The following is a 19,108-nucleotide window of genomic DNA, read 5'->3' on the forward strand; positions in this document are numbered from 1 at the left end:
TTTAGGAAATGATTCCTTGAACATCACGTGAGACATACCCAGTAGCAGTATGCACAACCTGCCTACAGTGATGCACCAGTAATGGCTAATGTCAACTCACCATGACAACAGCAATGCACCAGTGATGGCTAATGTCAACTCACCATGCCAACAGCAATGCACCAGTGGTGGATAATGTCTACTCACCATGCCAACAGCAATGCACCAGTGATGACTAATGTCAACTCACCATGCCCACAGCAATGCACCAGTAATGACTACTGTCTACTCACCATGACAACAGCAATGCAACAGTAATGACTAATGTCAACTCACTATGCCAACAGCAATGCACCAGTGATGGCTAATGTCAACTCACCATGCCAACAGCAATGCACCAGTGATGGCTAATGTCAACTCACCATGCCAACAGCAACGTACGAGTGGTGGATAATGTCTACTCACCATGCCAACAGCAAGGTACCCAGTAATAGATGAATCTACACTCCATAGCTGAAGATCCAAGACATCTACTCACCATGCCCACAGCGATGTACCCAATAGTATGAGAAATCAACTCCAAGGAAGCCAAGAAACCATGTCAATGGAGAGTCCCAAGGCAGAGTGATGAAAGAGAAGCGTTCATACACCCAGATGAAGCACGCCAGTTCCACCGCCCGAAACAACAGCCTACAGCACAAAACACTCCACTCATATTACAATGTTATTTTTCATTTGGAAACAGTTACAGTTACTTGAACACCAGCTGTAAACTGTACCCATAATAAGGCAGGGGTGGAAATAACCCATTGCCCGACACCCGAGTCCAGTGTTTTTTTCTGTCGGGCAAGCAAATTTGTATATCACACTGTACCGGTGTCCAGTTGATATTCCAATGTTAATTATGTTGTTTATTTAAAAAATCAACAAGAAAACGTCCGGTATAGTGGAAAAATTATCAGGGCAAGTGATTTTACATGTGCCACTGTACCGGAGTACACTAGCAATTATAAAGTTATTTCCACCCCTATAAGGTTGATAATATGCAAGAGTAGCATTTCTTGGTTTACTGAGCCAACATACAAACGGGAGCCATGCCTTCCTTCACAAATTACAGACCTCCAGAAAATGCATCCATGTGCTTATGTCGTTTGTTTGTTTGTTGTTGAGTGTCATGCTCAGCAATATTCCAGCTGTGTGGTGTCTGGAAATAATGGAATCTGGACCAGACAATCCAGTGATCAACAGCATGAGCATTGATCTATGCAATTAGGATACAATGACGAGTCAGCAAGTCTTGCACCCGATTTCGTTAGTCGTCTCTTATGACCAGCTCTTACTAGCCCAGATCTTTACTCTGTGTGTGTTGTAAGGACATGAGTGCTTTCTGTGTGAGGCCGTCACAAGTACATTGATACCCATTATGCACAGGTACAAATCCTAGCAGTTACTATCTATTCTTTAGTTGATGTATTTATAATGCTAAGAATGTTAAACTATGTTTATAGTTGTGACTACTGATGTAGCAAACTAACCAACTTTACAGTTACATAACAGAGTAAATTCTTCAAATAACTCATGGTTGTCAAGAATCAGTTCTAACAATGACAAACAGAAACATTTCTGAATGTAACCATGGTAATAAAACTCACCCATGAAGTAACGACAGCAATCCTGCACTTATAGAGCTGAATGCATCGTTAGCTCGGGGGAGTTCCTTCCCTTGGGCTGCCAGCACCACCCCCTCCAGTCCCATTAGAAGCAGGAAGTAGGGAATAGCCTGGCAAAACACAATAACCAACCACCTGTAAACCAACTGGTCTCATGTCATGTGACAGCTGAACCATTGTGAAACTTTGTGATGCACAAAACAGCAGATGTGAGGTGAAGTGAGCTGACAATGTATTCCAGAATAGCACCGATACTGTGGCATGCAGTCACCAGTGTTTGTTGTTGTTTGTAATTGCACATAATTATCACCCACGATAACGTTGGGAGTGTGATGCATTAACACGCTGTAAGTCGCCATCATATGTCTCCCATACCGCATGTAGCATATTACTGTGACCTCTCTGACAGTGTCTGATGGCAACAGCGCGCACGCATGCACGCACGCACGCACGCACGCACGCACACACAGACACACACACACACACGCACACAATTTCAACACGCACGCATTCACTCCCAACTTGATCACACCCACACATACACACACTCACAACTTCATGCGCGATGTAACATGTGCGTGAAACGATGTTAAAACTGATCGATGTGCTCGTAAAATCCCCACGACCTGGGCCATGGTTGTTGAGCGACGAATACATGATGTTTGCTTGATTTCTCTCTTACATATACTACTCACACTTTGCTAAGGATCACAAAAATTCACAACTTTACTCAAACGTAGATTCAAAGAAATTGTATCCTTTTAAAACTGGATTAATTATAATATGGTAACCCCTCTAGGCAAACAGCCACTTTAATCTAACCTTATGCACCTGATACATCAGTAACCATGAAAATAGTTTTCATGGCACCAGGCAGCCATTTTGCAAATCATGGAACGAGTCACTGTCAATAGCAGGTATAGGTTCCACAAGATGAAATGACAAACTGAAACCGAGGATCCATGCTTACAATAAGTTTAGATATCTGAATCAAGTTTGACCCCACATCATAGTTTTCTGTTGAATCCAAGATTTAATCCTTAGCAAAGTGTGAATAGTATTTACTTATTTTGAACTTATAGATTGTCTTATCTCTCAAAGAGGATATAAGATACTGTTTATCGGGAAGTGAACTCTCTTTTCTTCAGGACTTGAAAAACGCAACATATTGTTTTCGTTAAAACACATATATAGGTATGCTGCATCTGCAATGGTGAATATTATCAACACAGGGGCCGTCCTTGTGAGGCTGAAGGTACAGTGCAGGGATTATATTTTTATTAATACGCGAGGGAAGGCTCATTAAAATGTTCACTACTGGCCATGTATTCTTGCATTTCAAAGACCTATTTCTTCACTGTTCGCGCCAATATTTATATTAAACAAGCTACCGCCAGTCTCATAAACGTATTTTTCGGTAAATCAATAAAGCGACATCAGCATTAACTATCAAAAAGTCTCTTCACAACCCTTTTCCGTTTCTGTGTGATCACCAGCTGCCGAAATACTGTAAACTTGAGGTGCAAACCACAACTGTGATACCCACATCAAACTTCGTCACCATGGAATAACCATCAAACATTAGTACAGTTATCCCACATACTAAACTGCCTACAACACATTACCACAGTTCACCCACACACTGCAATACCTTCCTCTCACACGTTACTACAGCTCACCCACACAGTGCAATACCTTCCTCTCACACGTTACCACAGTTCATCCACACACTGCAATACCTTCATCTCACACGTTACTACAGCTCACCCACACAGTGCAATACCTTCATCTCACACGTTACTACAGCTCACCCACACACTGCAATACCTTCCTCTCACACGTTACCACAGTTCATCCACACACTGCAATACCTTCATCTCACACGTTACTACAGCTCACCCACACAGTGCAATACATTTATATCACACATTACTACAGTTCATCCACACACTGCAATACCTTCCTCTCACACATTATTACAGTTCACCCACACACTGTAATACCTTCCTATCACTCATTGCTACAGTTCACCAATACATTGCAATACATTCCTATCGCACATTACCACAGTTCACCCACACTGCAATACCTTCCCATCACACATTACCACAGTTCACCCACACACTGCAATACCTTCCCATCACACATTACTAAAGTTCACCCACACACTGTAATATCTTCCTATCACACATTACTACAGTTCACTCACACTACAATACCTTCCCATCACACATTACTAAAGTTCACCCACACTGTAATATCTTCCCATCACACATTACTAAAGTTCACCCACACACTGTAATACCTTCCCATCACACATTACTAAAGTTCACCCACACACTGTAATATCTTCCTATCACACATTACTACAGTTCACCCACACACTGCAATATCTTCATATCACACATTACCACACTTCACTCAAACACTGCAATACTCTAATATCACACATTACCACAGTTCACCAACACACTGTAATATCTTCCTATCACACATTACTACAGTTCATCCACACACTGCAATTCCTACCTATCACACATTACTACAGTTCATCCACACACTGCAATTCCTACCTATCACACATTACTACAGTTCACTCACACACTGCAATACTTTCCGTATCACACATTACTACAGTTCACCCACACACTGCAATACCTACCTATCACACATTATTACAGTTCACCCACACACTGCAATACCTTCCTATCGCACATTACTACAGTTCACCCACACACTGCAATACCTTCCCATCACACATTACTAAAGTTCACCCACACACTGCAATACCTTCCTATCACACATTACTACAGTTCACCCACACACTGCAATACCTTCCCATCACACATTACTAAAGTTCACCCACACTGGAATATCTTCCCATCACACATTACTAAAGTTCACCCACACACTGTAATACCTTCCCATCACACATTACTAAAGTTCACCACACACACTGTAATATCTTCCTATCTCACATTACTACAGTTCACCCACACACTGCAATATCTTCATATCACACATTACCACACTTCACCCAAACACTGCAATACTCTAATATCACACATTACCACAGTTCACCAACACACTGTAATATCTTCCTATCACACATTACTACAGTTCCATCACACACTGCAACATCTTCCCATTACACATTAAAACAGTTCAACCAAACACTATAATACCGTCCTATCACACATTAAAACAGTTCACCCACACACTGTAATACCTTCCTATCACACATAAAAAAACTTCGCCTACACACTGCAACACCTTCCTATTACACGTTAACACAGTTCACCCACACATTGCAAAATCTTCCTACCACACATTACCACAGTTCACCCACACACTGCAATAACTTCCCCATCACACATTACCACAGTCCATCCACACACTGTAATTCCTACCTATCACACATTACTACAGTTCATCCACACACTGCAATTCCTACCTATCACACATTACTACAGTTCATCCACACACTGCAATTCCTACCTATCACACATTACTACAGTTCACCCACACACTGCAATACTTTCCTATCACACATTACTACAGTTCACCCACACACTGCAATATCTTCCTATCACACATTATTACAGTTCATCCACACACTGCAATATCTTCATATCACACATTACCACACTTCACCCAAACACTGCAATACTCAAATATCACACATTACCACAGCTCACCAACACACTGTAATATCTTCCTATCACACATTACTACAGTTCATCCACACACTGCAATATCTTCATATCACACATTACCACACTTCACCCAAACACTGCAATACTTTAATATCACACATTACCACAGTTCACCCACACACTGTAATATCTTCCTATCACACATTACTACAGTTCCATCACACACTGCAACATCTTCCCATTACACATTAAAACAGTTCAACCAAACACTATAATACCGTCCTATCACACATTAAAACAGTTCACCCACACACTGTAATACCTTCCTATCACACATAAAAAAACTTCGCCTACACACTGCAACACCTTCCTATTACACGTGTTAACACAGTTCACCCACACATTGCAAAATCTTCCTATCACACATTACTACAGTTCACCCACACACTGCAATAACTTCCCATCACACATTACCACAGTCCATCCACACACTGTAATTCCTACCTATCACACATTACTACAGTTCACCCACACACTGCAATTCCTACCTATCACACATTACTACAGTTCATCCACACACTGCAATTCCTATCCACACACACTTACAGTTCATCACACACACATTACTACAGTTCACCCATCCCATTCTTCCATTCATTCCATTCCATTCCATTCCATTCCATTCCTTCCATTCCATTCATTCCATCCATTCCATTCCATTCCATTCCATTCCATTCCTTCCTTCCATCCTTCCATTCCATCCTTCCATTCCTTCCATTCCATCCATTCCATTCCATTCCATTCCATTCCATTCCATTCCATTCCATTCCTTCCCTTCATTCCTTCCTTCCATCCATTCCATTCCATCCATTCATTCCTTCCATTCCTTCCATTCCTTCCTTCCTTCCTTCCTTCCTTTCCATTCCTTCCTTCTTCCTTCCTTTCCATTCTTCCTTCCCTCCATTCCATTCCTTTCCTCCATTCTCCATTCCTTCCTTTGTGTCCTTCTGTCCTTTGTCCACTGTTGGTCCGTTCACTGTGTGTGTCCATGCGTTCCATGTCCACGTTCCGTGTCTCCTGTGCGTTCATTGTGTCGGGTCTGTGTGCTGTGTCGGTCTCGTGTGCTGTGTCCGTTCTGTGTCGGGTCCTGTGTGGGCTGTCCTTCCACTGTCCTTCCTGTGTCCATTCCATGGCCGGTCCGTGTGTCCATGTCCATGTGTTCCTCCGTTTGTGTGTGTCCGTGTCCATGCGTGTTATTTTGTGTGTGTGTGTGTGTTCCTTGTCCATGCTGTGTGTCGTTGTCTGTGGTTGTGTGTCTGTGGGTCTGTCCACTGTCGTTCGATCCATGCTGTGTTTGATCATGGGTCTGAAGCGCTCGCCCACTTTCGATCGATCCATTCCACCACCACTGTCATGTTGTGTTCCTGGCTTTCGGCCTGGTTCGTTCTGGTCCGTCCGGCTATTTACACATTACCACAGTTCACCAACACACTGTAATACCTTCCTATCACACATTACTACAGTTCACCAACACACTGTAATATCTTCCTATCACACATTACTACAGTTCACCCACACACTGCAATACCTTCCTATCACACATTACCACAGTTCACCAACACACTGTAATATCTTCCTATCACACATTACCACACTTCACCCAAACACTGCAATACTCTAATATCACACATTACCACAGTTCACCAACACACTGTAATACCTTCCTATCACACATTACCACAGTTCACCAACACACTGTAATATCTTCCTATCACACATTACCACAGTTCACCCACACACTGCAACAGCTTCCTATTACATCTTACCACAGTTCACCCGAACACTATCATACCTTCCGATCACACATTATTACAGTTAACCAACCCTGGAATATCTTCCTATAACACATTACTACAGTTCACCCACACACTGCAATACCTTCCCATCACACATTACCACAGTTCACCCACACACTGCCATACCTACCCATCACACATTTCTACAGTTCATCAACACACTGCAATATCTTCCCATCACACATTACCACAGTTCACTCACACTACAATACCTTCCCATCACACATTACCACGGTTCACCCACACACTGCAATACCTTCCCATCACACATTACTAAAGTTCACCAACACACCGTAATATCTGCCTATCTCACATTACTAAAGTTCACCCACACACTGTAATATCTTCATATCACACATTACCACACTTCACCCAAACACTGCAATACTCTAATATCACACATTACCACAGTTCACCAACACACTGTAATATCTTCCTATCACACATTACTACAGTTCATCAACACACTGCAATATCTTCATATCACACATTACCACAGTTCCCCCACACACTGCAATGCCTACCTATAACACATTACCACAGTTCAACCACACACTCCAATGTCTTCCTATCACACATTACTGCAGTTCACCCACACACTGCAATACCTTCCCATTACACATTAATACAGTTCATCCACTCACTATAATACCTTCCTATCACACATTAAAACAGTTTACCCACACACTGTAATATCTTCCTACCACACATTACTAAAGTTCACCCACACACTGTAATATCTTCATATCACACATTACCACACTTCACCCAAACACTGCAATACTCTTATATCACACATTACCACAGTTCACCAACACACTGTAATATCTTCCTATCACACATTACTACAGTTCACCCACACACTGCAATACCTTCCTATTACACATTAAAACAGTTCACCAACACACTGCAATGCCTACCTATAACAAATTACTACAGTTCACACACACAATGTAATACCTTCCTATCACACATTACTACAGTTCACCCACACACTGCAACATCTTCCTATCACATATTACCACAGTTCACCCACACCCTCCAATGTCTTCCTATCACACATTACTACAGTTCACCCACACACTGCAACACCTTCCTATTACACATTACCACAGTTCACCACACACTCGAACATCTTCCTATCACACATTACTGCAATTCAGCCACACACTGCAACACCTTCCCATTACACATTAAAACAGTTCAACAACACACTATAATACCTTCCTATCACACATTACTACAGTTCACCCACACACTGTAAAACCTTACTTTCACAAATTACTACAGTTCACCCACACACTGCAATACCTACCTATCACACATTGCCTACATCTTCACCACACGCTTACCCGAACAAAACACCTTCCTATTACATCTTACCACAGTTCACCCGAACACTATCATACCTTCCTATCACACATTATTACAGTTTACCAACCCTGGAATATCTTCCTATAACACATTACTACAGTTCACCCACACACTGGAATATCTTTCTATCACACATTACTACAGTTCACCCACACACTGCAATACCTACCTATCACACATTACCGCAGTTCACCCACACCCACACAGTTTATTGGTGAACTGTAGTAATGTGTGATAGGAAGATATTGCAGTGTGTGAGTGAACTGTAGCATCATGTGAGAGAAAGGTTTTACGGTGTGTTGGTGATCTGTAGTAATGTGTGATAGGAAGGTATTGCAGTGTGTTGGTACACTGTAGTAATGTGTGGTAGGAAGGTATTGCAGTGTGTTGGTGAACTGTTTTACTCTGTGATAGGAAGCGATTGCAGTATGTTGGTGGACTGTAGTAATGTGTGATAGGAAGATATTGCAATGTGTGGGTGAACTGTGGTAATGTGTAATAGGAAGGTGTTGCAGTGTGTAGGTGAACTGTAGTAATGTGTGATAGGAAGGTATTGCAGTGTTTCGGTGAACTGTAGTAATGTGTGATAGGAAGATATTACAGTGTGTGGTGAACTGTAGTAATGTGTGATAGGAAGGTATTACAGTGTGTGGGTGAACTGTAGTAATGTGTGATAGGAAGGTATTACAGTATGTGGGTGAACTGTAGTAATGTGTGATAGGAAGGTATTACAGTGTGTGGGTGAAGTAGTAATGTGTGAAAGGAAGGTATTACAGTGTGTGGATGAACTGTAGTAATGTGTGATAGGAAGGTGTTGCAGTGTGTGGGTGAATTGTAGTAATGTTTGAAAGGAAGCTGTTGCAGTGTGTGGGTGGACTGTGGTAATGTGTGATAGGTAGGTATTGCGGTGTGTGGGTGAACTGTATTAATGTGTGAAAGGAAGGTTTTACAGTGTGTTGGTGAACTTTAGTAATGTGTGAAAGGAAGGTTTTACAGTGTGTGGGTGAACTGTGGTAATGTGTGATAGGAAGATATTCCAGTGTTGGTGAACTTTAGTAATGTGTGATAGCAAGGTATGATATTGTTTGGGTGAACTGTAGTAATGTGTGATAGGTAGGTATTGCAGTGTGTGGGTGAACTGTAGCAATGTGTGAAAGGAAGGTTTTACAGTGTGTGGGTGAACTGTTGTAATGTGTTATAGGTAGGCATTGCAGTGCGTGGGTGAACTATCATACCTTCCTATCACACATTACTAAAGTTCACCCGCACTGGAATATCTTCCTATCACACATTACTACAGTTCACCCACACACTGCAATATCTTCCTATCACACATTTCTACAGTTCACCCACACACTGTAAAACCTTCCTTTCACATATTCCTACAGTTCACCCACACACTGCAATATCTTCCTATCACACATTACTACAGTTCACCCACACACTGCAACAGCTTTCTTTCACACATTACTACAATTCACCCACACACTGCAACAGCTTTCTTTCAAACATTACTACAGTTCACCCACACACTGTAATACCTTCCTACCAAGCATTACTACAGTTCATCCACACACTGTAATACCTTCCTATCACACATTATTACAGTTCAACCTCACACTGCAGTACCTTCCTATCACACATTACCACAGTTCACCAACACACTGCAATACCTTCCTATCACACATTACCACAGTTCACCCACACACTGTAATACCTTCGTATCACACATTGCTACAGTTCACCCCACACATTGCAATACCCTCCTCTCACACATTACTACAGTTCACCCACACACTGCAAGACCTTCCTATCACACATTAGCACAGTTCACCCACACACTGCAATACCCCCCTATCACACATTACTAAAGTTCACCCACACACTGCAATACCTTCCTATAACACATTACCACAGTTCACCCACACACTGTAATACCTACCTATCACATGTTACTACAGTTCAACCACACACTGCAATATCTTCATATCACACATTACTACAGTGTACCAATACACTGCAATACCTTCCTATCACACATTACTTCAGTGTACCAACACACTGCAATTCCTTCCTATCACTCATTACCACCGTTCACCAACACACTTCCGTTGCTTCAGGCACTCTCGTAGTAATCTTGCTTTTTCACGGGATGTTGCTGTGTTGCCTTGCTGTCGAAGGGCCGTTTCAACGAAAACATCGCTTACCAAGAATAACAATACAAGTATAGTAGCGGATAGGCTCACAATACAGGTACAGTGGCAGGTAGGCTGACAATACGAGTACAGTGGCAGGTAGGCTGACAATACAGGTATAGTGGCGGGTAGGCTGACAATACGAGTACAATAGCAGGTAGGCTGACAATAAGAGTACAATAGGCGGATAGGCTGACAATACAGGTATAGTGGCGGGTAGGCTGGCAATACGAGTACAATAGCGGGTAGGCTGACAAATACAAGTACAGTGGCAGAGCAAGCTGACAATACGCGCAATACAATAGCAGGATAGGCTGACAATACTGGTATAGTAACGGGTAGGCTGACATTACGTGTACAATAGCAGATAGGCTGACAATACTGGTATAGTAACGGGTAGGCTGACATTACGAGTACAGTGGCAGGTAAGCTGACAATAAGAGTACAATAGCAGGTAGGCTGACAATACTGGTACAGTAACAGGTAGGCTGACATTACGAGTACAATAACAGGTAGGCTGACAGTACTGGTACAGTAACGGGTAGGCTGACAATACGAGTTACAATAGCGTGTTGGCTGACAATACAGGTATAGTGGCGGGTAGGCTGACAATACGAGTACAATAGCGGAAAGGCTGACAATACGCTTAAGTATAGTGGCGGGTAGGTTGACAATACGAGTACAATAGCAGGTAGGCTGACAATAAGAGCACAATAGCGGATAGGCTGACATTACGAGTACAGTGGCAGGTAAGCTGACAATAAGAGTACAATAGCAGGTAGGCTGACAATACTGGTACAGTAACGGGTAGGCTGACAGTACGAGTACAATAACAGGTAGGCTGACAGTACTGGTACAGTAACGGGTAAGGCTGACAATACAAGTACAGTAGCAGTGTTGGCTGACAATACAGGTATAGTGGCGGGTGGGCTGACAATATACGAGTACAATAACGGATAGGCTGACAATACAAATTACAGTGGTTGGTAGACTGCCAATACAGAAGTACAATAGCGGGTAGGCTGACAATACAAAATTACAGTGGCAGAGTAGGCTGACAATACGAGTACAGTAACCCAGGTGAGGCTGACATTACGAGTGCAATATAGGTGGAGGCTGAAATACTGGTACTGTAACGCTTAGGCTGACATTACGAGTACAATAGCTGATACTCTGGCAATACAGGTTTTCAATGTAGGGTAGGCTGACAAGACAGATTTCTACAATAGCAGGTAGGCTGACAATACTGGTACAATAGCGGGTAGGCTGACAATATGGGTACAGTGTGGCGGGAATGCTGACAATACGAGTACAATAGCGGGTTGGCTGACAATACAGGTATAGTGGCGGGTAGGCTGTCAATACGAGTACAATAGCGGGGGAGGCTGACAATACAGGTACCGTAACGCTTAGGCTGACATTACGAGTACAATGGCGGATACTCTGACAATACTGGTATAATAGCGGGTAGGCTGACAATATATGGTTACAGTGGCGGGTATGCTGACAACACGGATAAAGTAGCGGGTAGTCCGTTCAGACGTGTACATTGAAGTGGTCGTCCGATCTGATGGATATAGTAGACAGGACAGACAGACAGATAGATAGACTATGTTTGTGTGAAAGATGCAGGAGTCTTTAAGATTGATGCAGAATACGTCGGATGGACAGATAGTTTATAAGCTAGGTACAGAGTCTGTATACCAGATGAAGTATGTGTTTGAAGACAGATGAAGAATATTTAGGCCAGACAGAGAATACCTGGACCTTATTGCGAGGTTTTAGATGGATGCAGAATGTGCCAGGTAGATAGAGAAGTTGTAAGCTTGGTACAGAATACAGGCCCTGGGGTTTATAAGTCAGGTATAGGGGTCATGTAAGCTATAGACACATATTTTGTACTTCCAGATGAAGGGATTGTAAGCGAGAGCCACGGATATTGTGCTTCCAGATACAGGGGTTTGTAAGCCAGGTATAGGGTTTGTAAACGAGACACAGATTTTTGTACTTCCAGATGCAGAGGTTTGTATGCGAGACACAGATATTTTCTTTCAGATGCAGGGTTTATAAGCGAAGACAATTGCATTGTACTTCCAGATGCAGGGGTTTTGTAAGCGAGGCACAGATAATGTACTTCCAGATACAGGGGTTTGTAAAGCGAGACACAGACATTGTACTTCCAGATACAGGGGTTTGTAAGCGAGACACAGATATTGTACTTCCAGATGCAGAGGTTCATAAGCAAGCAGAGACACAGATATTGTACTTCCCGATGCAGAGGTTTGTAAGCAAGACACAGATATTGTACTTCCAGATACAGGGTTTGTAAGCGAGACACAGACATTGTACTTCCAGATGCAGAGGTTTGTAAGCAGAGACACGGATATTGTACTTCCAGATGCAGAGGTTTATAAGTGAGACCCAGATATTGTACTTCCAGATACAGGGGTTTGTAAGCAGAGACACAGACATTGTACTTCCAGATGCAGAGGTTTGTAAGCTTGAGAGACGGATATTGTACTTCCAGATGCAGAGGTTTGTAAGCTGAGACACAGATATTGTACTTCCAGATGCAGGGGTTTGTAAGCAGAGACACAGACATTGTACTTCCAGATGCAGGGGTTTGTAAGCGAGACACAGATATTGTACTTTCAGATACAGAGGTTTGTAAGGTGAGACACAGATATTGTACTTCCAGATGCAGGGTTTGTAAGCGAGACACAGACATTGTACTTCCAGATGAAGGGGTTTATGTAGAGAGACACAGACATTGTACTTCCAGATGAAGGGGTTTGTAAGCAGAGACACAGATGTTGTACTTCAGATGCAGGGTTTGTAAGCGAGACACAGACATTGTACTTCCAGATGCAGGGGTTGTAAGCAGAGACACAGATATTGTACTTCCAGATGCAGAGGTTTGTAAGGCGAGACACAGATGTTGGCACTTCCAGATGCAGGGGGTTTCTAAGCGAGACACAGACATTGTACTTCTAGATGCAGGGTTTGTAAGCGAGACACAGATATTGATATTATCAGATACAGAGGTCCCGTAAGCCTGAGACACAGATTTGTACTTCCAGATGCAGAGGTTTGTAAGCACAGATATTGTACTTCCAGATACAGGGGTTTGTAAGCGAGACACAGACATTGTACTTCCAGATGCAGAGGTTTGTAAGCGAGACACACCACATTTGATATTGTACTTCCAGATGCAGAGGTTTGTAAGCTTGAGACACAGATATTGTACTGATGCAGATACAGGGTTTGTAAGCAGAGACACAGACATTGTACTTCTTACGAGATGCAGATGGTTTGTAAGCAGAGACACAGATATTGTACTTCCAGATGCTAGGGTTTGTAAGCAGAGACACAGATATTGTACTTCCAGATGCAGAGGTTTGTAAGCGAGACACAGATATTGTACTTCAGATACAGGGTTTGTAAGCTTGAGAGACAGACATTGTATACTTCAGATGCAGGGATTTGTAAGCAGAGACACAGATGTGTACTTCCAGATGCAGAGGTTTGTAAGCAGAACACAGACATTGTACTTCCAGATGCAGGAGTTTGTAAGCAGAGACACAGATATTGTACTTCCAGATGCAGAGGTTTAATAAGCAGAGACACAGTATTGTACTTCCAGATGCATAGGTTTGTAAAGCGAGACACAGACATTGTACTTCCTAGATACAGGGGGTTTGTAAGCAGAGACACAGATATTGTACTTCTAGATGTAGGACTTAATAAGCAGAGACAATTGTATTGTACTTCCAGATGCATAGGTTTGTAAGCGAGACACAGATATTGTACTTCCAGATACAAGGTTTGTATGCGAGGCACATATTTTGTACTTCCAGATGCAGAGGGTTTGTATGCGAGACACAGATAGTGTACACTAGATACAGTGGTTTGTAAGCTTTCAGTTACAGGGGTTTGCCAATCAGAGGCACAGATTTTGCACTTCCAGATGCAGGGGTTTAGCAGCAGAGACACAGATATTGTACCTCCAGATGTGGGGTTTGCAAGCGAGACACAGACATGCACTTCCAGATGCAGGGTTTGTAAACGAGACACACAGATATTGTACCTCCAGATGTGGGGTTTGCAAGCAGAGACACAGACATACTTCCAGATGCAGGGGGACATGTAAGCGAGCCACACATTTTGTACCTCATGATGCAGAGGTTTGTAAGCTTGAGACACAGATATTGTACCTCAAGTTACAGGCTTTATAAGCAGAACTTTAGATATTAATACTTACTAGATGGAAAGAGGGTTTGTAAGCAGAGACCCAGATATTGTACCTCCAGATGTGGGTTTGTAAGCGAGACACAGACGTACTTCCAGATTCTGAGGTTTGCCAAGCAGAGACACAGATGTTGCACTTCCAACCGCAGATTCCGAGATAACTAAGAATATATAAAACCAGATGCAGTGTTTATGTGTTTTCACAGAGTTTGCATGCCAGATGCAGAGTTTTTAAGACACCTGCAGAATTTCTCAGCTAGATACACAGTTTCTAAGCTTGGTACGGAGTTTGTAGACCAGATGCAGATGGATGCAGAATGTTGTTTCCGGGCATTTGTACGCATGACATGGCTAACCCGAGCTGACAAGGAAAGGATGTATCCAACTATTGGATGATTCCACGCACTGCTACAGATTTGTCAGCTCGATACAGATCATACCTTCCTATCACACATTACTAAAGTTCACCCGCACTGGAATATCTTCCTATCACACATTACTACAGTTCACCCACACACTGCAATATCTTCCTATCACACATTTCTACAGTTCACCCACACACTGTAAAACCTTCCTTTCACATATTCCTACAGTTCACCCACACACTGCAATATCTTCCTATCACACATTACTACAGTTCACCCACACACTGCAACAGCTTTCTTCACACACATTACTACAATTCACCCACACACACTGCAACAGCTTTCAAAAACATTACTACAGTTCACCCACACACTGTAATACCTTCCTACCAAGCATTACTACAGTTCATCCACACACTGTAATACCTTCCTATCACACATTATTACAGTTCAACCTCACACTGCAGTACCTTCCTATCACACATTACCACAGTTCACCAACACACTGCAATACCTTCCTATCACACATTACCACAGTTCACCCACACACTGTAATACCTTCGTATCACACATTGCTACAGTTCACCCCACACATTGCAATACCCTCCTCTCACACATTACTACAGTTCACCCACACACACTGCAAGACCTTCCTATCACACATTAGCACAGTTCACCCACACACTGCAATACCCCCCTATCACACATTACTAAAGTTCACCCACACACTGCAATACCTTCCTATAACACATTACCACAGTTCACCCACACACTGTAATACCTACCTATCACATGTTACTACAGTTCAACCACACACTGCAATATCTTCATATCACACATTACTACAGTGTACCAATACACTGCAATACCTTCCTATCACACATTACTTCAGTGTACCAACACACTGCAATTCCTTCCTATCACTCATTACCACCGTTCACCAACACACTTCCGTTGCTTCAGGCACTCTCGTAGTAATCTTGCTTTTTCACGGGATGTTGCTGTGTTGCCTTGCTGTCGAAGGGCCGTTTCAACGAAAACATCGCTTACCAAGAATAACAATACAAGTATAGTAGCGGATAGGCTCACAATACAGGTACAGTGGCAGGTAGGCTGACAATACGAGTACAGTGGCAGGTAGGCTGACAATACAGGTATAGTGGCGGGTAGGCTGACAATACGAGTACAATAGCAGGTAGGCTGACAATAAGAGTACAATAGCGGATAGGCTGACAATACAGGTATAGTGGCGGGTAGGCTGGCAATACGAGTACAATAGCGGGTAGGCTGACAATACAAGTACAGTGGCAGGTAAGCTGACAATACGCGTACAATAGCAGATAGGCTGACAATACTGGTATAGTAACGGGTAGGCTGACATTACGTGTACAATAGCAGGTAGGCTGACAATACTGGTATAGTAACGGGTAGGCTGACATTACGAGTACAGTGGCAGGTAAGCTGACAATAAGAGTACAATAGCAGGTAGGCTGACAATACTGGTACAGTAACAGGTAGGCTGACATTACGAGTACAATAACAGGTAGGCTGACAGTACTGGTACAGTAACGGGTAGGCTGACAATACGAGTACAATAGCGTGTTGGCTGACAATACAGGTATAGTGGCGGGTAGGCTGACAATACGAGTACAATAGCGGAAAGGCTGACAATACAAGTATAGTGGCGGGTAGGCTGACAATACGAGTACAATAGCAGGTAGGCTGACAATAAGAGTACAATAGCGGATAGGCTGACATTACGAGTACAGTGGCAGGTAAGCTGACAATAAGAGTACAATAGCAGGTAGGCTGACAATACTGGTACAGTAACGGGTAGGCTGACAGTACGAGTACAATAACAGGTAGGCTGACAGTACTGGTACAGTAACGGGTAGGCTGACAATACGAGTACAGTAGCGTGTTGGCTGACAATACAGGTATAGTGGCGGGTAGGCTGACAATACGAGTACAATAACGGATAGGCTGACAATACAAGTACAGTGGTTGGTAGACTGCCAATACGAGTACAATAGCGGGTAGGCTGACAATACAAGTACAGTGGCAGGTAGGCTGACAATACGAGTACAGTAACGGGTAGGCTGACATTACGAGTGCAATAGCAGGTAGGCTGAAATACTGGTACTGTAACGCTTAGGCTGACATTACGAGTACAATAGCTGATACTCTGGCAATACAGGTACAATAGCGGGTAGGCTGACAAGACAGGTACAATAGCAGGTAGGCTGACAATACTGGTACAATAGCGGGTAGGCTGACAATATGGGTACAGTGGCGGGAATGCTGACAATACGAGTACAATAGCGGGTTGGCTGACAATACAGGTATAGTGGCGGGTAGGCTGTCAATACGAGTACAATAGCGGGGAGGCTGACAATACAGGTACCGTAACGCTTAGGCTGACATTACGAGTACAATAGCGGATACTCTGACAATACTGGTATAATAGCGGGTAGGCTGACAATATGGTTACAGTGGCGGGTATGCTGACAACACGGATAAAGTAGCGGGTAGTCCGTTCAGACGTGTACATTAGCGGGTCGTCCGATCTGATGGATATAGTAGACAGGACAGACAGACAGATAGATAGACTATGTTTGTGTGAAAGATGCGGAGTCTTTAAGATTGATGCAGAATACGTCGGATGGACAGATAGTTTATAAGCTAGGTACAGAGTCTGTATACCAGATGAAGTATGTGTTTGAAGACAGATGAAGAATATTTAGGCCAGACAGAGAATACCTGGACCTTATTGCGAGGTTTTTAGATGGATGCAGAATGTGCCAGGTAGATAGAGAAGTTGTAAGCTTGGTACAGAATACAGGCCCTGGGGTTTATAAGCCAGGTATAGGGGTTTGTAAGCGAGACACATATTTTGTACTTCCAGATGAAGGGGATTGTAAGCGAGCCACGGATATTGTGCTTCCAGATACAGGGGTTTGTAAGCCAGGTATAGGGGTTTGTAAGCGAGACACAGATTTTGTACTTCCAGATGCAGAGGTTTGTATGCGAGACACAGATATTGTACTTTCAGATGCAGGGGTTTATAAGCGAGACAATTGCATTGTACTTCCAGATGCAGGGGTTTGTAAGCGAGGCACAGATAATGTACTTCCAGATACAGGGGTTTGTAAGCGAGACACAGACATTGTACTTCCAGATACAGGGGTTTGTAAGCGAGACACAGATATTGTACTTCCAGATGCAGAGGTTTGTAAGCGAGACACAGATATTGTACTTCCCGATGCAGAGGTTTGTAAGCAAGACACAGATATTGTACTTCCAGATACAGGGGTTTGTAAGCGAGACACAGACATTGTACTTCCAGATGCAGAGGTTTGTAAGCGAGACACGGATATTGTACTTCCAGATGCAGAGGTTTGTAAGTGAGACCCAGATATTGTACTTCCAGATACAGGGGTTTGTAAGCGAGACACAGACATTGTACTTCCAGATGCAGAGGTTTGTAAGCGAGACACGGATATTGTACTTCCAGATGCAGAGGTTTGTAAGCGAGACACAGATATTGTACTTCCAGATACAGGGGTTTGTAAGCGAGACACAGACATTGTACTTCCAGATGCAGAGGTTTGTAAGCGAGACACAGATATTGTACTTTCAGATACAGAGGTTTGTAAGTGAGACACAGATATTGTACTTCCAGATGCAGGGTTTGTAAGCGAGACACAGACATTGTACATCCAGATGAAGGGGTTTGTAAGCGAGACACAGACATTGTACTTCCAG

The 19,108-nt window shown here is 43.0% G+C and overlaps 1 protein-coding gene across 1 annotated transcript in view; it reads right to left on the reverse strand.

Moving 5' to 3' along the window:
* The window catches only part of LOC124284682 (alkylglycerol monooxygenase-like), a 78,233-nt gene that overhangs the window by 21,751 nt on the left and 37,374 nt on the right, over positions 1 to 19,108 (reverse strand). Inside the window, exons 2-3 of the mRNA XM_046720783.1 lie at positions 1,632 to 1,784; positions 518 to 669 (exon numbers count right to left, since the gene is read on the reverse strand). Of these exons, the coding sequence (XP_046576739.1) occupies positions 518 to 669; positions 1,632 to 1,784 (305 nt within the window). The remainder of the gene's footprint in view (positions 1 to 517; positions 670 to 1,631; positions 1,785 to 19,108) is intronic.

This window comes from Haliotis rubra, unplaced genomic scaffold, assembly GCF_003918875.1.
Source record: "Haliotis rubra isolate DU_JTF1 unplaced genomic scaffold, ASM391887v1 Scf342, whole genome shotgun sequence".
Classification (NCBI taxonomy): Eukaryota; Metazoa; Mollusca; class Gastropoda; order Lepetellida; family Haliotidae; genus Haliotis; species Haliotis rubra.